Source organism: Fringilla coelebs (assembly GCF_963513975.1).
Source record: "Fringilla coelebs genome assembly, chromosome: 2".
Classification (NCBI taxonomy): Eukaryota; Metazoa; Chordata; class Aves; order Passeriformes; family Fringillidae; genus Fringilla; species Fringilla coelebs.
In genome coordinates, this window is record NC_140029.1 from 2510639 (window position 1) to 2533100 (window position 22462).

Sequence of the window (22462 nt, forward strand, 5' to 3'; positions counted from 1 at the left end):
GGGAAAAAAAAAAACAAAACCCAGCAGGGTTTGGACAATCAGGACAAATCTTCTGTGAGATGGAGCATAAAATCCTAAATTTAACAGGGACAATTTAATTTCTACTCTTGCTGCCAAACCACCTAAACCCTAATAAGTGAGGATTGGTCAAAATCACCATTAGAGACATCACCATTAGTTTCCTTCTTTTAAGACTTCTTGGCTTTGGAGCTGAAAGGCTCTGAAATGTTTGGATTGTTTAGGAGGTGAACTTGAACCTAAAAACCCCAGTTCTGGCTAGAAGACAGGAGTTTCCTTTCTGGAAACCAATCTGGCTGATCCACCATGAAAAAAAAAATAAAATTAAGGTGGCCACATCACCCCTGGGACAAGCTTGGCTGGCACAGAACTGGCTGGGGAGCTGTGGTGGCCAAGTCTCCTTGGGAGAAAACCCCACCAGGCTCCCACGTGGCTGCTCCAGGAGAATTCCCAGGCTGCTCCCCCCACCTGGAAATGTGCAGGCAGCCCCAAAAATGAGCTGCTTCCAGGGCAGCAGGTGCTAAAGCTCTTGGTTTCAGTGCTTAGCAGCAAAACCAGGCACTGGCTTGGGGAAAGGGGTGACCAAAGGGCTGTGGAAGAGAATTTGGGCATGGGGGAACGCTGTGATTTCTCCTTCTCACTGGAATAGTTGTTTGCAGCAGGGAATCTGGTTCATTCCCTTTATTTATTCACTTAACTTCATTGAGATAATGATATAATTACCATTAAATTCTAAATGAATTACAGGTTCCATCCCCTGAGATGGGATTCTACAAAAACCTGGGTGTGACGCTGCTCCAGTGGGTTTTCCTTCCCGAAACCCCTTGGAAAACCATGATTTAAAGCACAGGTGAGATGATTTACTCAGATCCAAGGGACTGAGGAGAGCAGAGTGCAAATCACTCAGATAACCAAGCCCAGCTCCTAAGTGCTGATGGATACTCTCCCAAAAACTCAAGGCAGCCATTAAGAGTTGCAGACCTGAGATCAAAGCACAGGTTGGTAAATTATTGTAAAGGTCTACACAGAGAAGAACCCAATCAGGATCTTCACTCAGACCTGGAATTAAGCACAGTGGTGATCCCAGCAATTCAGGAATATGGGATGTGTTCCAGCTGGTTTTGGTGCAGACAACATAGAAAAACAGAATTTAGTTAAAAAAAAAGAATGAAGTAAAAAAGTAAATATCGTTCTGCACTGTGCTAAATCACACAGAAACAATAAAAAAAAAGGAAATGTTGAGCACTTCAGTCTCTCCAGCACGGGGTGTAAATGAGGAGAAAGTTCTGCTCACCACAAACACTCCTTGCAAAGAACAGATCCTTACAAAGAACGCCGACAGAGGTGTGTTTAAAACTTAATGCAAAGAACAAAGGCCTTCAGCTGTGAGATCACCCCCTCCTTCCAGCTGCTGACGTTACCCACGGCAAACACAAAGCAGAAAACCAGAAGGAAAAATCAAACTTTCCGCCACCCTTGGCGGGCTGAGGCGACAGCGCCGGTCCCCGGAGCTCCGGTCAGTGCTTGGGCACGATGAGGTTGCGCAGCATGTCGAAGGAGTTGCCGTCAGGGTGCACAGACTCCACGCCCTGGCCCTCCTGGTGCACCTGCAGGTACCCATAGTCATCGATGCCAACGATCCAGGCCACGGGGCCCTCCTGGCTGCCGAGCCGCACCTGCTGCCCGCTGCAACACAGACTCGGTCAGCGCCTGGAACGGGGCTGGGAACGGGGCTGGGGGGCTCTGCTGGGGAATCTGGCACTGACACATCTTAGGGAAAATCCTTCCTTTAGGAGTTTATCTCCTGAGGAGCTGAGAGGCCTCAGAAATGAAATGTAAACAATGATTGTCTGCTGCTGCGGGATGCAACAGGTGGGTCTGGGATTGGTCTCATGTGGTTGTTTTTAATTAATGGCCAATCACAGCCCAGCTGTCTCAGACTCTGGTCAGTCACAATATTTTATTATCATTCCATTCTTTTCTATTCCTTTAAAGCCTTCTGATGAAATCTTGTCTTCAATTCTTTAAGTATATTTCTAGTATATGATTTTCTTTTAATATAACATATATCATGAAATAATAAATCAGCCTTCTGAAACACGGAGTCAAGGCTCTCATCTCTTCCCTCGTCCTGGGACTCCTGTGAACACCACCACAGGAATCCATAAAATCAGAGAGCTTTGGGAAAGCTGCAAAAGGCAGGCTCAGGGACAGCAGAACTGTGGTTAGAGCTTAAGATTTCAGCTTTTCTATTTTTCCCATCCTGTACTGCATTAGTGCATAACTCTAAACTCCTGATAAAGTGTTAATTACTGTCTTCACATTTTGTTCAGACAAAACAATCCCTCTGGGCCTGAGATCCAAGGACACCCTACAGCCTCAGGCCCTGAAAATATAAACAAAAGTGAACTGGGAGAGAGCAAACTGGGGCTCATGACTTCATTACCTGAAGCTGTAAGTGGAGAATGAACCCCTGATCTGTGAATGACCAAAGTGACAATTGTGTGCAACACTGGTGACCATTGTCCAGCTTGGCTGAGGCCTCTGGGAGGCTTCTGAGTGCCCAAGGTGCATCTGTGGAGGCCTTTAATAAATACCTGCTCTTATTCTCTTAATCTTGTCTAGCCTCTGTCCTAGGGAGACACTCCAAGGCATCAAAATCACCTCAGAGGACTCATCAGAATCATGAAAAGGTTCATGGAATGGGTTGGGTTGGAAAGGACTTTGAAGATCATCCCACCCCACCCCTGACACCTCCCCCTGCCCCAGGTGCTCCCAGCCCTGTCCAACCTTGGCATTCCAGGGATCCAGGGGCAGCCAGGGCTCCTCTGTGCCAGGGCTCCACCACCTTCACAGGAAAGGCTTCACCTTCTGACAGAATATTTCATTTCCCACCTCACTGGTGCTTTACACAGAATGACTTTCAGCAGCATTTTCTACCTGCTTTAATTTCCTTTTGTGGAGTGGACAGAGTTGGAGTTAATCCAAACAATCTGTTGGTCTTTTCCTCCTAAAAGTGCAGCAGCTTCATCCATCTCAAACCAAATCGCTCCAAATTGCCTTTGTTTGGAGATGATACATGAAAAATACCTGGAAGCATTCTCCAACTCAAGCTAGTCACTGATTTATGATGTGCAACTTTGATTCTCCCTTAAATATGTGCATCCTGCTTGGGAGTGTATTTTAAATTATCCACTCATACTGAAGGGGATTTTGTGTAAAAAGACAAAACACTCATGCTTTCTTCCACCAATTTTATGAGAAGAAACTTTGAGAACTCTTACCTGTGTACCCAATACTTGTAGTACTGGGGCAGAACTCCGTGGGGCCCCTTCTCCTGGAAGAGCTCGACGAGCCTCTCCAGCACGGTCACCGTCCTGGCGATGAGGCAGTCTGCGCTCAGAGGCTTCAGCTCCGTCCCCTCTTCCCTGTTAAACTTTGCAATGAGGTCATTGATGCAGATGGTGGGGTTGCTGTTATTCACATTAAACCCAAAGCCTGCAGAAGACAAAGAGGGGGATGCAGTCAAAGAGGCAAACTCTTTGTTAGCACCACAGCCACGTTTAATTCAGCTGCTCCCTGCAGTTGTCCCTCCCAGAGCTGGGTTCACTCAGCCTCTTACACCTTTGGATCTTCTTCCTCCTGAAATTACAATTCTCAGCTCAGATTTGGCTCCTGGCACCCAAAAATGCCTCCTCAGAGTTGGAGAGGCAAATCCAGCACAGCCTTTCAACTACACCCCATCCCACCAGTGAGGGCTGGGAGAGGATAAACTGCACCTTGGTTCCAAAACCATCCACGTGAGACATTCCTGTACTCCCTGGAAGGTGCTCAGCCCACTCAGAGAACAACTGATCCCAGCCTAAGATGGAGTTTTATCTAAAACTCAGCTCAGGGACCTTTCTGCTTCCTGCAGTGAGCTGAGTGCCCTTTCCAAAAACCCAGACTGTTCACTCAGCTGATAAGCCTCGTTTGGCTTGCTCAGGAAAGCCCAGAAGATTTGATTTTAACTTTGTAAGACTCCAGTTTGCCTAATCCATCTCACCACAGCATATCCTTTAGAAGCCTCAAGCCTCTCGCTGAGATTTCTCCAGCTGGAATTCCCAAATTCTGAGTTGGCAGAATGCCTCCCTTGTTTAAATATGGCTCTTGGGGCCTTTTCTGCAGCCTGCTGAAACAGGCTTCCAGGGATGTAAAGAACTATATTGAATTACCTGTTTATTTTTTTCTCCTAATAATTTGGGTTGTTTTGTTTTTTTTTTCTTTCCTCAGACATTTGGGATAAAACTCCCTGTCTGTCAATCAGGTTTGGGCCCGATGCAGCTCCATCTGCAAGGAGGTGCAGATGTCTTGATTTGTAAATTTGTTGTAAGTAATTCATCATTTGTGTTAACTTTGAGAAGGATCCCTCCAGTGAAAAGGAGTTTTTGATTTCTAACAAGTCAGGGAATGAACACAAACAGGGCACAGTGATCCCAACACACCAGTCCTGTGGAAACGAGCTGAAATGGGTTACTGGAAAGAGATAAAGGAAAATGAACTGGAAAATGTAATGAGCTGTGCCAGCAAATCCCAGCTCAGCCATCTGCACTGCAGTGTGAGGGAGCAGGGACACCCCTGAGGGGGTGACAGGCTTTGGGCTCCATCAGGATCACTGCTCAGAAATCCAAAGGTGGGACACAGCAGCCACCCTGGGACCAGGAGCTCAGCTGAAACCCCAGCACCCAGGAATGACCACGGCAAAGGGGAAACTGAGAAGCCACGAGGTGCTGGGGGCCCTGGGGGCACCTGTGCAGTGTCCAGGAGAGAAGGGAGCATGCAGCAGCGCCCCTGCAGCGCTGATGTGGCTGATGGATGTTCCAGTGGTGGATCCATGAGGAGCTGGACGTGCCTGAGCAGAGCAGAGGAGCGTTTGCTGGTCACGCTCGCTGGCTGCCCCCGGCATTCCACTGCAGCTTGGCTCCTCTGCCTGCTCCCAGTCTGGCCCTCACATTAATGGCCAGTATCCTTCTCAGAGCTCCTCCTCCAGAAGTCCCAGCACCGTTAGAGTTCTTCCATTTTAAATTTCAGATTGGAAAAATAAGGGGTTTTTTTTCCCCCCAAAAAAACTTTGTGTTTAAAAGTCTCAGCGTGAAGCGGTGGAAATGCAGATTTGTCTTTGGTCTCGTTCTCCTGAGCTCCTCCTCGGAGCAGTGAAGCCCCAGAGATGATCCCTGATGTCCATCATTGTCCTCATTAATGGGAGATTCTTAGGAATGCCATGGCCAGAGTGAGTTCAGTGCCTGGAGGTGGCACTGAGTGCTCTGGGCTGGGGACAAGGTGGGCACAGCTGGCACTCCACGGGCTGGGAGAGCTTTGCCAGCCTCAGGGATCCTGGGATTCTGTCTAGGAAAGGATCCTTTGGAAAGGGGGTGATGGATCTGGCACACCCTTCCTGCTGGGGCAGCTGAATCCCATCACTCCTACCAATCCAAAAGCTTCAATGCCACGAGGCCCCTCCCGTGAAACACAGCCTGGAATGATGGAAAAGATCCTTGGATTCATATCCAGCAAGGAAGTTTCAATTTGCAAAGCTCCCAGGTGAAAACAGACCAATGAAAATTGGCATTTATCTCTGCCTCAGACCTTCCAGATGGGTACCAGAGAGAATGGATACAGAAAGTCTACATTTGTTTTGGAATATTTTGATGTTTAGGGTAAGAATGGAAAGGTCCAAACCAAATATGTGAAAAGCTTAAGAGATACTTGATATAATGAACTATTTTTGGATGGATTCCTGCTTTCCTTGTGTAAACCAGGCTGTAGGAAAACATGGAAGTTGTAAATGGTTGATGGGGCACAGAGAGATTTCTTAAGTTCCTGTGCAATTTCCATCCTGTTCGAGTCGATTATTTACAAAATGAAGGTATAAAATCGAACAGAAAACGTCATGTCTGGGCATGTTTCACAGAAGGAGGTGACTTCTTCAACTCTTTTCTACCTTGCACCTCTAAAATCACAGAATTTTGACAGAAACAACACCATGACCACCCCACCTTTGCAGGATACTTTACTTGTGCTATATTCAAATAGCAAATATAATTTTTCCCCTTACCATTTTAGACTAGCTAAGGAACTTTCAGTTTCTTAGCCACAGCAGAGACAATTACTTTTGGAACCAGAATCTGGCAGGTTTCTGAGCAGATCTGGGATGCTTAGGGGAAAAACTTCCTTATCACAAAGCAGGATGATTATCAGACTAGAGATGATAAAAACATCTCAATAATAAAAAAAAGGAAAAAACATTACTTTGTGTATGTAGCTCTTCTTCAGATTTAAAAGGCACGTTCTTCATTTAACTATTTGTCATGTTCCAAAAAAATCCATAAATTGGGGAAAAAGGATGGAGTTTTCAGTGTATTCCACTGGTTTTACAATAAATCACAGAGGACAATTTCCCTCTCCCATGTAATGCTCTTCCTTTGAACTCTCCTACGCCAATCCAGATGCTTGCATTTCTGTTTTACTTGTCAAGCATATGGAATTATTAAGAGGAATGAAAACATTTACTTTTTGTGCTTCCTCTGGATTTAACGTTGTGCTTTGTTTTCCTTTTGCCTGCTGTCATGATTTGTTCTCGTCGTTGCCATTTTTACTGATACAGACACTGATAACAAAATCCCCCAGAAAAGAAAAAAAAACAGCAAGAAAAGCTTCAAAATAGACATTTACCAATGAGAATATGAAATGTTGTTTCAATGAGTGTTGAGTTTACCAGAACACCACCAATCTTCATCAGATCACTGTAGTAAATATCATTTGGCCACTTCACTCGCAGCTCGATGTCCTGAAGAAACAAAAGCAGACATTTAGAGACATTTATGGCTCACTCAGCACTCCACAGTCTGTGGAAAATCATGGAATGGTTTGGGTTGGAAGGGACCTCAAAGCCCATCCAGTGCCACCCCTGCCATGGCAGGGACACCTCCCACTGTGCCAGGCTGTCCAGGGCAGATCTGCTGAACCTGAGGGGACATCAGCCCTTGGCAGGGGGGCAAAACAGAGTTAAAGGTTTAGAATCAATTCTGACACAGCAAGAAAATTGTAAAAATGATCAAAAACTCAGTGCTTGAATTTCCCCTTTGGACTCAAGTGCTGCAAGGCTTTTCCATATGTCCATGTCACACCAACTGCAGCAGCCATGAACAATGGGATGATCCAGAGAGTGATGGAATCATGGAATGGGCTGGGTTGGAAGGGATCTGAAAGATCATCCCAGCCCTGCCATGGCAGGGACACCTCCCACTGTCCCAGGCTGCTCCAGCCCCAGTGTCCAACCTGGCCTTGGGCACTGCCAGGGATCCAGGGATGGAATTCCATCCCAGCCCTGCCCACCCTGCCAGGGAAGGATCTTTCCCCAACATCCCACCTAAACCTGTAATTTTTCAGTGTGAAGCCATTCCCTGTGTGCTGTCCCTGCATCCCCTGGAAATTGTCTCTCTCCAGGTTTCCTGGGGCTCCTGCAGGCCCTGCAAGGCCACCCTGAGCTCAGCCCAAAGCTTCTCCTGTGCAGGTGAGCAATGCCAGCTGTGCCAGCCTTTCCTGCCAGCAGAGCTGCTCCAGCCCTCTGCTCATCCTGGAGCCTCCTCTGGGCTCTGCAGCAGCTCCAGCTCCTCCAGGGCTGGGGCAGCTCTGCAGGTGGGCTCTCACCTGAGCAGGGCAGAGGAGGAGAATTTTCTCTGCCTCTCTGCCACACCCAAAGTGCTGCTGTCAACTGCTCCTCTTAATGAGAATCTACTGAAGGGCTGCACAAATGCTGCAGAAAATGGAACCCTGCCTGAGGAACCTTAGAGGAACTGATGCTTCAGGTTTGACCTTTTCTATTTTTCAGGTTCTGTGCTGCTTTAGTGAGTGGGTCTGGGTTCATATTATGGGATGGTGAGCTCTGTGCACAGAGCAGGGAGACAAAACAATTCCTGCTCCAGCTGGGCACCAAGGACAAATGAGCCAAATCTCAGGCCAGGAGCACAAACCCCGTGGGCTGGAGAGAGAAAAACAAGCAGGGTGGGACTGCAGGGGCTAAAGCTGGGATGGGACAATGAACTGCAAGGTGCAAATGGAGCAGAGCTGATCCCAGGGAGAGACCCCGTGCCCGGCCGGGCATTTTGGGGCCATTTTGGGTCATCTTGGGTGCAGCCCTGGCTGGGCTCTGGTGCTGCCCCAGGTGGGTCCATGCAGGAGATCCTTTGGATAAATCCCTGCTTTGTTCTTTAGCTCTGTCCAGCCTCTGATCCAGGGCAGCCTGCACAAGGCATCAGTAGCAGCCAAACAGACAGGGACATCCTGAATTTCGGAAAGGAAATTCAGCAGACAGGAGAAATCCCAGTTCCCAACCACATAAATGATTCAGAAATGTCCCAAAGCTGTCCCCACTGGAAACACAAACTGAGCTGTGACAACGCCCCAGCCCCACAGAACAGCTTTTGTTGAAACCACAGGGCTGAGCTGAACTCTGCACTGGCTACTTGAACACAAAAAAACCCCAAATGTGCTTCCTGCAGCTTGAAACACTGCCCATGGCTGCTGCATCCCCGGGGGCAAATTAGGGGAGGTGCTCCAGGCCTACAGGAGTCGCATTCCCTCCCATTGCAGGGGGTGAAATCCCTTTACAGGATGTGTGAAAGCTGCACCTGGGTCCGTGTCTACTTTCCTGACAGATTTAAAGGCCAGGGAGGAGACCAGGACACGTCCACTGACAGGAAACACTCCCTGATTTTGCTATCACAGCAATCTGAGGGAAACTATCACCAGCTCCTATTCGTTATGGAAAAGAACTCGGCTCCTCACACTGGGGGAAGGTTTTTGGGGGGCTCTGGAGACATGGGAGGTATGACACGTTGGAATGGTGCTCTCAGTGACTAAAGGGGGAGACACACACCTGTGAGACACCAGGCAGTAGCTCTGTGACTGAAGTGACAACAGCAGCAAGAACAACTGAGGCAGCTGGGGGTTCCCAGGACTGCTGTACTCGGGGGGTGCCCTGATGAAGGGAGGAATGATGGATCTGACTCCATGCTCTCAGAAGGATAATTTATTATTTTATGGCACTATATTATATTAAAGAATGCTACACTAAACTATACCAAAGAATACAGAAAGGACACTTACAGAAGGCTAAAAAGATAATAATGAAAACTCGTGACTCTCTCCAGAGCCCTGACACAGCTTGGCCCTGACTGGGCAAGGAGTGAAAACAACTCCCAGCAGAATGCAATGGAACAATCACCTGTGGGTGAACAATCTCCAAACACATTCCACATGAGCACAGCACAGGAGAAGCAAATCAGACAATTACTGTTTTCCTTTTCTTTGAGGCTTCTCAGCTTCCATAGAGAGAAATCCTGGGTGAAGGGATTGTTCAGAAAATGTGAATGCCACACATGACTTTGCCATGGAGTGAATTCACCAGGTGCCACAAAAAAATGTCACAACATATGCTGGAAATGGAGCAATTCTTGTCTTCCCACACTAGAGAGACACTCTGCTGCTCTCACAATGGAGAGCAAAGCATCCTCTTGATCCAAAGCCCGTTGGCATCCTTGGCATTAACCTCTGACAAGGGAACTTCCAACTGAGCCCTGAGATCTGCTCTGGGAGGACCAAAGGGCTGAGCTGCTGCTGGCTCAGCAGAGTCAGTAATTGTGGCCATCCTGAAAGCCATGAGGGCTGATAAACTGAGACATGGACATCTTGGAACCAGCTCCAGGATGGGCAGAGGGCTGGAGCAGCTCTGCTGGGAGGAAAGGCTGGCACAGCTGGCATTGCTCACCTGCACAGGAGAAGCTTTGGGGTGACCTTAGAGCCCTTTCCAGTGTTCAAAAGAGGTTTTAAAAAGGAGGAAGAGGCACTTTTTATATGGACAGAGAGTGACAGGACAAGGGGGAATGGTTTCAAACTGCCAGAGGGCAGGGCTGGGTGGGATCTTGGCAATGAGGAATTGTTCCCTGGCAGGGTGGGCAGGGCTGGGATGGAATTCCATCCCTGCATCCCTGGCAGTGCCCAAGGCCAGGTTGGACACTGGGGCTGGAGCAGCCTGGGGCAGTGGGAGGTGTCCCTGCCATGGCAGGGCTGGGATGATCTTTCAGATCCCTTCCTACCCAGCCCATTCCATGATTCCATCACTCTCTGGATCATCCCATTGTTCATGGCTGCTGCAGTTGGTGTGACATGGACATAAGGAAAAGCCTTGCAGGACTTGAGTCCAAAGGGGAAATTCAAGCACTGAGTTTTTGATCATTTTTACAATTTTCTTGCTGTACCAGAATTGATTCTAAACCTTTAACTCTGTTTTGCCCCCCTGCCAAGGGCTGATGTCCCCCCAGGTTCAGCAGATCTGCCCTGGGCACAGAGAGCTCTTTGCTGTCCAAATGCTCAGCAGAGCACACACATTATTGATCCACATTTTTTACATCAATATTTAGAACTTCAGTCACCTTTTTCCTCTTGAATGGAATCAAATTTAAAAAATGCCACAGTACATCAGGGCAGGCCCACAGGAGCAAAACCACCTCCATTCATAAACCAGCTCCTTCCCCAGTCATCCCCAGATTTTAAAAAACCAACTCTTGTCCCTTCGTTTTTAAGTGGTCAAATTATCCACTCCAGCCAAATATTTTATATTGCAAATTTTAGCCTGAAGCATTTTGTTTTTCCAGTCAGGTTATGAAGCACTGAATTTAGAAGGTTTTAATAGAAAGGCTGACAGACCCTAAACTCCAGCAAAGCTACTGGGTGCCACTATAATAAAGTTCATGTGTAAATGTGTATAAGTCATTGATTTTCTGTAATATAGGAAACATATGCTTTAGTTAACTACTTCTGTAAAATACCAAAGTTTTATAGTTAGCAAATATTAGGAAATGGTAACATTAAAAAGGAGATATATGAGGTGATAAAGAAGACTGGTTCTTCATTTTAATACTGATGACAGGACACTTGATTCCCTCTCGAGAGCAATTCTCCTCAGTTCTTGCTTTAGAAATCAGTTTTCAACCTTAAACAAGGGTTGGAAAAATCCTTTAAAAGGGATAAAGTGACCACTGAAACAGCACCAACAGAAAAGCAGAAAAGGATTTGTCAGTTTTATTCATTTTTCCCTCCTCCTTATTCTCCTTCAAAATCAAAACAAATCAGCTCCATTGTTGGGCAAACAAAATTGACTTTTTCTTTCCTGCTGAGGATTGAGGCTTCAGTTTCATAAGATTGAGAGTGAAATGAGTGCAGTGCACTTGATCAACTCTGTAAAAGAATATTCATCCTCTGGATATTGGATTTCTCCAAAAATATCAATAATCAAACGTTAGGAAGGTTAAGTTTAGATTCTTTTTAAGAACTGAATTATGCATTCAGCCATGACACACAGAAAAGACACAGCTAAAATCTGAATTTAATGGAACTGGAAGCAGGGATTTTGAGATGGGTTAGAAGGACATACCTCATATCCTGGGATGGATCTGACTGCCTCTACCACTGCCAGGGACACCAGGTGCTGGATAAAAGGAATTCTCTGGCCCAGGTTGGAGTGCAGAGGGATGGAGATGTGCAGAGTGGACAGGGCACAGCCCAAGGGACTGAGCCAAACGTTCCCACCACGCCCTGGGCAGGGAGAGGAGAAAGGGGAACTTAACTCAAGTGCAGAACATTTATGAAAAAGATCACTTTGTGAATGTAGGTAACAACTAAGGAGGAAGATTCAAAGCTATCCATCCAAGAATGTAGCAAAAGTTCCTTTAATGGAGTTTCCCAAACTAATTCTGAAAGAAAAAGGGTTAAAGTGCAAAGATTTTTTTTTTTTTCCAAAAAAAATTGGAATTTTTAAAATATTCTCATCTCTGTAAGTGTTCAAGGCCAGGTTGGATGGGGCTGTGAGAACCTGGTTTTGTGGAAGGTGTGGCAGGGGGTGGAACAAGATGATCTTTAAGGTCCCTTCCAACTCAGGCCATTCTATAATTCTGTCCTGAGGTTCTGAAGGACGACCTGCTGCTCAATTTCCCAAATAAATCCCCTCCTTCCAGGATTTTCCTGCTCTCTGCTGACAGGCCCATTTTAAAGATTTTGCTTTGTTCAGGTGGAGAAACATTTCTGAAAATGCTCTGTGTGCCCCCAAACCCTGAACCCCCCTGCACAGAAACCAGGGAATCATCTTTTCATGGGTTTGTGCTCAGAAAAAGCTTCTTGGGCCACACACTCTGCTCTTCCAGCAGGATAAATGTGGCTTTTAAAGAAGTGCCAGCATTTTTTCTGGGCAGGAAACACGACTTGCTTACACTGATCTGCTCAGGCAGGTCCTTCAGACTCAATCTCAGAGCAAGTCAAGCCCCAGCCCTGTTCCAGTTTACCCAGTTTCAGTTTCCATCTGGAGCTCTGACTTGTGTTACACTGAGTGCAGTGATGGCAGCTTTTGTGACTGGCAAAACTGTTTTGGCAGCAACCAGGAGACCATTAAATCATTTCTGCAAAAGCCACCAAACATCCTGAAAACGTTTACTTTGGTCTCTTATTAACTTTTGGCTTTTCAGTTTGAATCCACAGTTTGAGAGGGAGGAGAAGAGGACAGGCTTATTCTATGGATTGTATTATCCAAAATGCTCATAATGCAGCTTCAAATGTTCTATTTTGTGTGTTTCATGCACATTTATGAGTAAAATAAGGAGATTTACTCACCTTTCCCTTGTGTTTGTCGAACAGCCACTGCTATTAACCCCATCTCCTCAGGCAACTCCAACATTAACCTGCCAATTAGGGGAAAAACCAAAAACCCCACATGCTTATCAGCTGCAACACTAAGCTACATTCATGAAAATCAAGGCTTAAATATCAGGTAATATTTTATGTTAACGTTGCACCACCCTTTTTTTCAGTTCACATCGAGTCCCCATCCAAACCCATTAGAATATTAAAAAATGATTGGGCTGAAAAACGATAATGTAAAATATTATTTTATCTGTTAGGCTGAAATAAGTCAGAGCTATGGCTCATTGAAGTTCTGATAACCCAGGTTTTGTGTTTCTTCACTTCTTCCTCAAGTGCTCATTTTTTGGGTGTCCCTATCTTCAGCAAGTGACAACCAGCAATTCTAAACATTTGTTTCTACTTACAGCAAATTTTTGTTCATGCTACAAAATGTAAGAGCAGCAGTTTCTGATTATTTAGAAAACCAATATGGTGGCAATAAAGCAGTTTAAAAGATACACTATCCCCTGAGAACTAATTATGATTTAACTACAGTAAATAAATCTACACCTTCTGAGAGCTCTAGAGAACACTGGCTTATTTTAGGCTTGTGTTCTGCTTTTAAAATAGTTTCACTTAAAAGAATACTAACTTTCCTCTGGGGATAAGTAGAAAGTGCACTTTAACACCACCAAATGAGTCAATGCTGCACTTAAAATAAAAAAAAAGAAAGGAAAAAAAAAAGAAAAGAAAAGAAGAAAAAACCCTACTGTGAGAACTTTGTTCAAGCCACTTTTAAACAGATCTGAACTGGACCATGATCCTCCTCCATTTCACATTTTCAGGAAGATTTCAGAGATAAAACATATTCAAGATGTTGCCTGTGAGGTAAGCCCAAAAAGGGATGTCCAGCCCAGAAATTTGCTTCTCCCCCAGGCACAAACACCGTGTTGTTCATTCCTATAAAAGCAATCTTGTCTCAGAGGGAAGGGCAGCCCAAAGCAGAGCAAAAAGCACCATTCACAATGATTTCCTGTGAGAAATGGATTTGTAAAGAATTTCTACAATTTGACAGAAAGTTTAGGTAGTGCTGTATATTTGTATGTAAATACTGAGATAGGGTGTAAATCAGTTTTAAAATATGGTTTTGTAAAATGAGTAGGTATTTTAGGGAATTAGAACTGTGAAAGGTGTATTGTAGTAAGGCTATGTAATGAAAAATACAGGTAATTTGTGTTAGAAGTAATATGGCATTGTGTGGTAAAAGTTAATAAGTTTAAATACATAATAGTTGATAAGTTTAAATTAAAAAAATTAATTAAGTATTGTAATTAAGAATTAGACCTGTGACAGATGCATTGTAGTAAGGCTATGTAAGGAAAAATACAGGTAATTTGGGTTAGAAGTCATAGTGGCATTGTGTGGTAAAAGTTAATAAGTTTAAATACATAATAGTTCATAAGTTTAAATTAAAAACATTAATTAAGTATTGTAATTAAGAACTAGACCTGTGAAAAATGCATTGTAGCAAGGCTATGTAAGGAAAAATATAGGTAATTTGTGTTAGAAGTCATAGTGGTATTGTGTGGTAAAAGTTAATAAGTTTAAACACATAATAGTTCATAAGTTTAAATTTAAAAAATTAATTAAGTGTTGTAATTAAGAAACAGGTTGGCTTCTGATGGAACAGCATTGAGTGTTACATCTCTTGTATGTCACCGTTTGAGACTCATAATAAAATCTTTTCAAACACCTCTCAGTTGCCCCATCTTTGTAACAGCTGAGAAAACCAACAATTCCCCTGAATTCAGATGGGTTTGGGAGCTGTTCAACACCAGCAACTCCTGGGGCTGGGGCAGCACCAAAATGCAGGAAACCCAGAGATTTCAGAGCATCTTCCAAATTCCTGGCACAATTCAGGTTGGACAGCAGGGAAAAGGTTTTTTCCAGCAAGGGTGAGAAAGTTCTGGAATGGCTGCCCGGGGAGGTGGTGGAGTGCCCATCCCTGGGTGTGTTTAACAAAGCCTGGATGTGGCACTGGGGGCCAGGGCTCAGCTGAGCTGGTGGGGCTGGGCTGGACTCGATGGCCTTGAAGGTCTCTCCCAACCTGGTCATTCTGGGAATTCTGGAATTCTGGGAATTGCTCTGCACAGCTCCTGACAGGAGGGGCACTGAGGGGGGTTGGGCTCTGCTGCCCTGTCCCAAGGGAAAGGAGGAGAGGAAATGGCCTCAAATTTAGGAAGGACCTTGGGACACTGAGCACATCCAGAGGGGCTGGGAACACAAACCCTGAGAGGAGCCCTGAGGGAGCTGGGGGTGCTCAGCCTGGAGAAAAGGAGACTCAGGGCTGCCCTCATGGCCCTGCCCAGCTCCTGAAAGGTGCCTGTGCTCAGCTGGGCTGGGCTCTGTCTGCAGCAGCACTGACACAGCCAGAGCACACAGCCTGAGCTGCACCAAGGGAAATACAGGCTGGAGAGCAGGGAAAAGGTTTTGCAGCAAGGGTGAGAAAGTTCTGGAATGGCTGCCCGGGGAGGTGGTGGAGTGCCCATCCCTGGGTGTGTTTAACAAAGCCTGGATGTGGCACTGGGGGCCAGGGCTCAGCTGAGCTGGTGGGGCTGGGCTGGACTCGATGGCCTTGAAGGTCTCTCCCAACCCAGGGATTCTGGGATTCTACTTTGCCCAAGCAAAGTCTGGATCAAAAATGCCTTTGCTGATTACAAACCACAGAATCCTGGAATGGTTTGGCTTGGAAGGGACCTTAAAGATGATCCAGTTGCACCCCCTGCCCTGGGTAGGGTCACACAAACCAGCAGGAGCTGGTCCAGGCCCCAGGATGTTTCCCCACGTTATTCCTGAGTCATGGAGATGCCATCAAAGGCCAGAAAATCTCTTTGCCAGGCACCTGCCATGAAACACACCTTGGGAATTGTCTCCTCTGTGGATCACATGCTGACACCAGGCCCACCTATCCACCACCTTTAGCAGGAAATTTTACCTCCTGACACTAAGTCCCAGAATCTTCAAGGCTGGAAGAGCCCCCCAGGATCCCCCAGTGCCATCACCCCAAACCCTGTCCCTGTCCCCAAGGCCACATCCAGGCTGCTCTGGGACAATTCCAGGCACTCCAAACCTCCCTGGGCAGCTCCTGCCAAGGCCTGACCACTCTGCCAGGGACATTTTCTGTCCCAGTCTCCAACCTGAGCCTGCCCTGGTGCCATTTGAGGCCATTTCCTCTCCTCCTTTCCCTTTCACCAGCCCTCCCTCGCTGCCCCTCCTGCCCTGAGCTCCCCCTGATCCCCTTTTCTCCAGATCTCCCTTTCCCATCTCCCTCAGCTGCTCCTCCCAGGTTGTGTTTTCCAGATCCTTCTCTTCCCTGGACACACTCCAGCCCCTCAGAGGGAAAATCCCCCAAAGCTCAGGAGGTTCCATCCCTGTCTTCTGGGAGCAGCCTGATTACAACACCAAGTCCTTGCTTTTACGACATAAAAATCCAATTTAAACTTGGACCCACAGTTAGGAGGAAATTACAGGCTTTGTTGAAACACATGGATCTCTGCTGCTTCTCCATTCATGTATCTGTTTTTAAATAATGAAAAAAAAAATTTAAAAAATAAAAATCACGTGCTGCCACGAGGGGAGGAAAATAAACAGAGCAGGAAAAAAAGCTAATTAGGAATGCAAAACACAGGCTTCTGCACCAAAGAGATACAATTAGGAGAACAGATGATGCAGCCCTTGGAGACTTGGCAGCAGGTAACAACTGATTACATGGAGAGGCTGAGTGAGGCTGGACTTCCAAGGGCCACAAAGAAATTCCTTAAAGGACACAACGTGGGGAAGTTGTTAATTCCCAGACTGATACACCCAGATTGATTTTTTACTGCTTCCTGAGATTGTGCTGGAATTAACATGAAGCCAATGATAATAAAATTCTGCACACAGCCTCCTGCCTGCCTTCCACAGCCTCAGAGCTCAGAGCATGGGGTGTGCTTGTTGGTTTGGTGGGGTTTTTTTTTTTCTTCTCTGGGAGAAACAACTTGGATTTTCCTTACCAGAAAGATTAACTGTACGTGCACTTTTTTACATATTGACTTCCCTTCTTCTCTTTCAACTTAATCAGTTGCAGATTTAACAATTTCATTTCTCTGCAGAGTGCCTTAATCACAGTGCTCACCACATTTCCCCCCTCCCTGAAATCTTTTCCTTCAAGAAATGATCTTTTTTTTTTGTTGTTTTCTTTTTTTTCTCTTTAACCATCATGCTCTGGGTATTAATTCCAAAAAACCAAAATGAGATATAAGATTATGGCAACATGAAAATAAATTTACCCATCAGGAAGAATATCAGATGACATCTATATGATCATAGAAGATGATACTGGAATTTTATGTAAACTTTTCCTTCTTTTTTGAACATTTTTGTGGTACTTTCCAAAATGTGAGCAAGGCACTTTTGGCATTCAGCTGAAATAGTGAGAGGTTCTAGCACAGTTTTTTATACAAATACCCTCCTCCCCACCCTGTAGTGCATACTAAGAGTGCTGACAAGAGTAATAAACAATATTTAATTATTTTACAGAAATTAGGAGTGTAAGGAGGACTCTCCCGCCAACACAACGACTTTTCATCCTGCATGAACATAAAATGGGACCTGAAACCCCCAAAACCATGTTTGACTAATGTTAACAGCTATAAATTTCATTGATGTTGTGGGTTTAAGGTTGAAACTCCCATTAAAGCATCCTGCTGTGTTACAGTATTGCAGAGGCATTACCACAGCCAGCAGTGCATTCCAGATGTTCAAATACCTGGGCACAAGAGTTATGGGCAGATTTGCCCCTTCCCTTCAAGTTCCTTGCCTGAAAATCCCACTCTCAAAGAGTGGGATTTACAATACTCTTAGAGAGTATTGTAAAAGCAACCCCAAAAAAAACCCCAAACAAAAAAAACAAAAGCAAAAAACCCAAACCCTTTCAATTTTAGTCAAATCAACGAATTCCAGAATTATTTAGGTTGGTGGGCAACAGTTAGAGGAGAAGACACCATGAATGAGAGTAGGTTTGGATTAGAGATTGGGAAAAAATATTTCTCTAGGAAGGTGGGGAGGCCCTGAAAGAATTCCCAGAGCAGCTGTGGCTGCCCCTGGATCCCTGGCAGTGCCCAAGGCCAGGCTGGAGCAGCCTGGCACAGGGGAAGGTGTCCCTGCCCCATGCCATGGATGAAACTGGACAATCTTTGATGTCCCTTCCAACCCAAACCATTCTATGATTCTATCAAATACAAAATAAATGTTGTTATTGACCCCAGAAGAGCAGCTGCTGTGAGTGACACCACGCTGGGAATGACAGCATGCCTTCCAAATCAGGAAGTTTTGAGGATGAACAAAGCCTGGGCTCAGTTTATTTGGTAGATGGGATCTCATGGGTGACATCTCTGAGGGGCAAAGGAGCTCAGAAGATCTGATCTTTACTGATCTCCCTGCCCCCCAAAATAAGCCTGTCACAATGCTGAGGAAAATAAGGACGTGAGCAGAGGCTGCTTTGGCTAAAAAAGGGAATCCAAGAGGGTAAAAGGATGTCCAAAAAAAAGGTGGAAGCAAGGAGGAATGCTACAAAGGAGAAATGCAGAAATAGGGTCCAGAGAATGGAAAGCTCAATTGTATTAGAGACTGGGGAGAAAAAATGGCAACAAGAATTTCTACTGGAATGTGATTAAAAAAAAAGAGGAAAATGTGGGGTGTCAGCTGACTGAGGCTGAAACACCATGGATACACCTAAGGCTGAGCTACTCAAGGAATTCTTTGGCCAGGTCTTCACCCACAAAGTCTTCCAGGACTTCCCACAGGGCTGAGGGAGAAGAGGAAGCACCAGCAGTAGGAAAGAATTGATCTCATAAATCCCTTGGGAAATCAGTCAGGGTGGTGAGAGCAGAGGGGATGGATCTGAGAGTGCTGAGGGCACATCCAGCTCTCCCATCCTCACAGTCAGGGACATCAGGGTGCTGCCACACCGAGAGGGAAAACATCTCCAAGCTCTTGTTTCAAACATCCCTGTGTCCTTGAGCAGAAAGGGTCTGGATTCTGGGATTGAAAATCCTGCTTTGTACTCCAGCTGCGAGCTGGATACAAGTGCAGACCCTCAGGGGGTTCTCCAAGACTTGTCCTATTTAATGTCTTCATAAGTTTAATAAGAGGTGAAGGAAAGGAGGGAATTCAGGAGGAAATGGCACACACATCCAGCCAGCTTGTGAGTAACACCGAGCTGGGGGGATAACTAAACCCTGCAGGAGGATGTGGAGTTTTTCCAGACCTGACTGGAAAAAGCCTTTATCAAGCTGGTCAGGATTCATTGCTGACTCTGCTTAAAAGAAAGAGTTTGGACTAGAGACCTTCAGGGATTCTTGACTCCAAAAAATGCACAGGAACTGAGACCTTCAGGGATTCTTGACTCCAGAAAATGAACTTGGCACCTCTGGTGTTTCCAGCAGACATTCAGGTCTGGCTGGAATCAGAAATCAGCCATTGTGACTGTTAAATCAGTGATTCAGCCCCAGTGGTGGTCACTGGAAGCCCATCTCCCAGGCAGGATCCTAAAGCCATTTGCACACTCTCTTACAAGCCTAAATATTGACATTTCTCCATCCTCCACTCTCCATGAGGCATTTTGCACACAACCAGGTGCTCCCAGCAGATTGACTCCCCCAGCTGAGTCAAGAACACCTCAGCTGTTAATCCAACTCAGGCTGATTTAAATGACAGAAATCTCACTTAAAACTCTGCCTAAATCCAGCAAGAAAACACATTTACCAGAATGCCCCTTGAAATGAATGCACTCTTCTGTTCTAAAGCAAAAATTCATTGCTCCTTTCACTTTCTAGTGGGTTCCCCACAGCAGAGCCAGCACAGAAAGGGCCATTAATGTCAAATTCTCCTTGAACTCCTTGGATACACCAAAGTCCTGCAGCAGAGAGGAAAAGCATTAAAGGGATTACAATATCCCAGCCACGGGGAAAGCTGAAAAAGCACTGCAACCTTGCACAGCTGGTTCCTTGTTACCTCAAGAAATGCTACAAAAAGAAGATTGTCCTGAACTAGACAGGGCATTTCCAGCAAGGAATATTCTCCTGAATGGATGACGTGGGTGAGGAGCTCCCAGAGCCTTTGGCTGGCTGGGTAAATCCTCCAGCAGGGCAATAACAACAATCCAGCTCCAGGGAAAATGCAGGATGGAGGAGGGCTGGGAGCAGGGCAAAGCCACCTGAGATGTTCTGCAGCTCTCCAGGAATGAAAGCTGCTCTTGGCAAAGGGGAAGCAAGAGCAAAAGATGCCAGGGGAGAGAAGGGAAGACTAAATCACCTCTTTTTAACCACCCATGCTTGACTGAAATGATGGCATTATGAACTGGGAATGGTTCATGCTTTGCTGCTGGAATTGCTTGGAGAATCAGGGGCTGCTGCACAGAACTCTACCATGAAATCCTCTTTTTTTATTTTCCCCTCTGCTCACTGCATTTTTCATCTGGTAATTTTCTCGTCTATTTTTTTACCTGATATTTTATAATTAGTCCTTTGTCTATGTTCATTGGCTTTTCCTCTTGAAAAACAAAAAGAGAATTTGAACACAGCACCATACAGGCAGAGGTGTCAGGAAACATACCCAAATAAGAAAGGACTCCAAAAAATTAGTTTGCCAACAAAATGCCAGTAAAATTTGAAACCTGGGTTCAGACACACTGGTCATGTTCCAAAACTGCAAACTTAAACAACTTCTTTATTCAGTAAATCAGTTTCTCTGTGAATATCATCAAGACCACAAAGTTACAGTAAAGGAGGGCGTTTCCACGGGAGATGTGAGGAGAGTTTAGGAGTTTGTTTCAATTTTTAATTTGAAAAGCAAAAACTTGTTTTGAACAATTTATTTCATTTTTTTCCCCATCTAATAAGTAATCTTTTCAATTCATACCCTTACTGAAAAAGCTACCTGAAGCCAAGAGTGAACATGGGACAAAAGGGAACGAAACAGATTTTGTTAGGAAATAAAACTCCAGTGCCAAGATTTAAGAAACAGAAGATTTACCAGAATGCAGTGAAATTTATTTTGCATAACATGGTAAGAGCAGAATCATCAGGCTGAAATAAAATTTATAAACGCATTGATCAAAGCCAGATCCAGCCCTTCTTGTCTGAGGTCAAAACCATGCACAGAAGAGAACTGCCCTGTGGAAATCCAGGGCACCACAGGGAATATTTCTGTGTCTGCTCTGGGGTGCCCTGACCCCCAGGGCAGCACTGACTCTGACCCTCACTCATGGAGAAAGTTTCCTGGACTCCAGAATAGACTGGAATCCACAGAAGTGTGAAATAGATTATAGAGAGCAGTGCAGGTGTGTCACTGGGTGAGAAATTGAGGGTTTGGGGTTTTTAGTCTGTTGTGGATGGAAGCAAGATGGAGGGCACAGGGTGTGGTCCTGGGTTTCTTCTTCACCTTCTTCTTCCTCCTTCTCCATGGGTTTGGGTGGCATTTTGTAACTGGGCAGAAAAGTCCCCATTGCAGCTCTGTGGGATCAGTTATTGGGGTAAAAGGGAAAATAATCCAGGTGTCAGTTCTTCATTGGATAGTTCAGTCTTAAAAGTCCTTGGAACAAGAGATTGTTGGGCATTTTGTGCCTTCTAATGAAAAGCTGCAGAACTCACAGCAGTGAGACTGTTTCACTGATAAGAAATAATAAACACCTGAGTGTGAACATGAAACACCATCTCAAGTGCCTTCAATCCAGACCCAGAGAAACCCAGAGCTGAAATCCCCAGCTGGCAGTGGGACACAGCCCAGGCACAGCTGGCACTGCCAGCCCAGTGCAGGATGTGGGGATGGCACCTTCAGCAGGGATTCACCCCAGGTCAGTGGCACAGCCTCGGGACTGGGGCTGGGAACACCAAACGAATCAACAAAACCAGGTGTGAGGGCCTGACCCTGGGATGGGGCAACCCCTGGGATCCATCCAGGCTGGGATGAGCAGTTGGAGCAGCCCTGGGAGAAGGATTTGGGGGGGAGATCTGGACCTGCCCCAGCCCTGGAGGAGCTGGAGCTGCTGCAGAGCCCAGAGGAGGCTCCAGGATGAGCAGAGGGCTGGAGCAGCTCTGCTGGCAGGAAAGGCTGGCACAGCTGGCATTGCTCACCTGCACAGGAGAAGCTTTGGGCTGAGCTCAGGGTGGCCTTGCAGGGCCTGGAGGAGCCCCAGGAAACCTGGAGAGAGACAATTTCCAGGGGATGCAGGGACAGCACACAGGGAATGGCTTCACACTGAATAACTACAGGTTTAGATCAGATATTAGGAAAAGTTTCCTCCCTGAGAGGGTGGGGAGACCCTGGAATAGAATTCTCAGAGCAGCTGGGGCTGCCCCTGGATCCGTGGCAGTGCCCAAGGCCAGGCTGGACACTGGGACTGGAGCAGCCTGGGACAGTGGGAGGTGTCCCTGCCATGGTGAGGCAGAGAACAGAGGCTGGGCAGAGCTAAAGAACAAAGCAGGGATTTATCCAAAGGATCTCCTGCATGGACCCACCTGGGGCAGCACCAGAGCCCAGCCAGGGCTGCACCCAAGATGACCCAAAACGGCCCCAAAATGCCCGGCCGGGCACGGGGTCTCTCCCTGGGATCAGCTCTGCTCCATTTGCACCTTGCAGTTCATTGTCCCATCCCAGCTTCAGCCCCTGCAGTCCCACCCTGCTTGTTTTTCTC

The 22462-nt window shown here is 46.1% G+C and overlaps 1 protein-coding gene across 1 annotated transcript in view; it reads right to left on the reverse strand.

Annotated features, from left to right (window-relative positions):
- Window positions 1-958: 958 nt before the first annotated feature.
- Window positions 959-22462, reverse strand: part of HLCS (holocarboxylase synthetase) — a gene marked incomplete at its 5' end in the record, with an annotated part of 146251 nt that continues 124747 nt past the window's right edge. Inside the window, 5 exons of the mRNA XM_084226267.1 lie at window positions 959-1704; window positions 3303-3516; window positions 6730-6844; window positions 11492-11652; window positions 12721-12788. Coding sequence (XP_084082393.1) covers window positions 1536-1704; window positions 3303-3516; window positions 6730-6844; window positions 11492-11652; window positions 12721-12788 — 727 coding nt within the window. The 3' untranslated portion in view covers window positions 959-1535. The remainder of the gene's footprint in view (window positions 1705-3302; window positions 3517-6729; window positions 6845-11491; window positions 11653-12720; window positions 12789-22462) is intronic.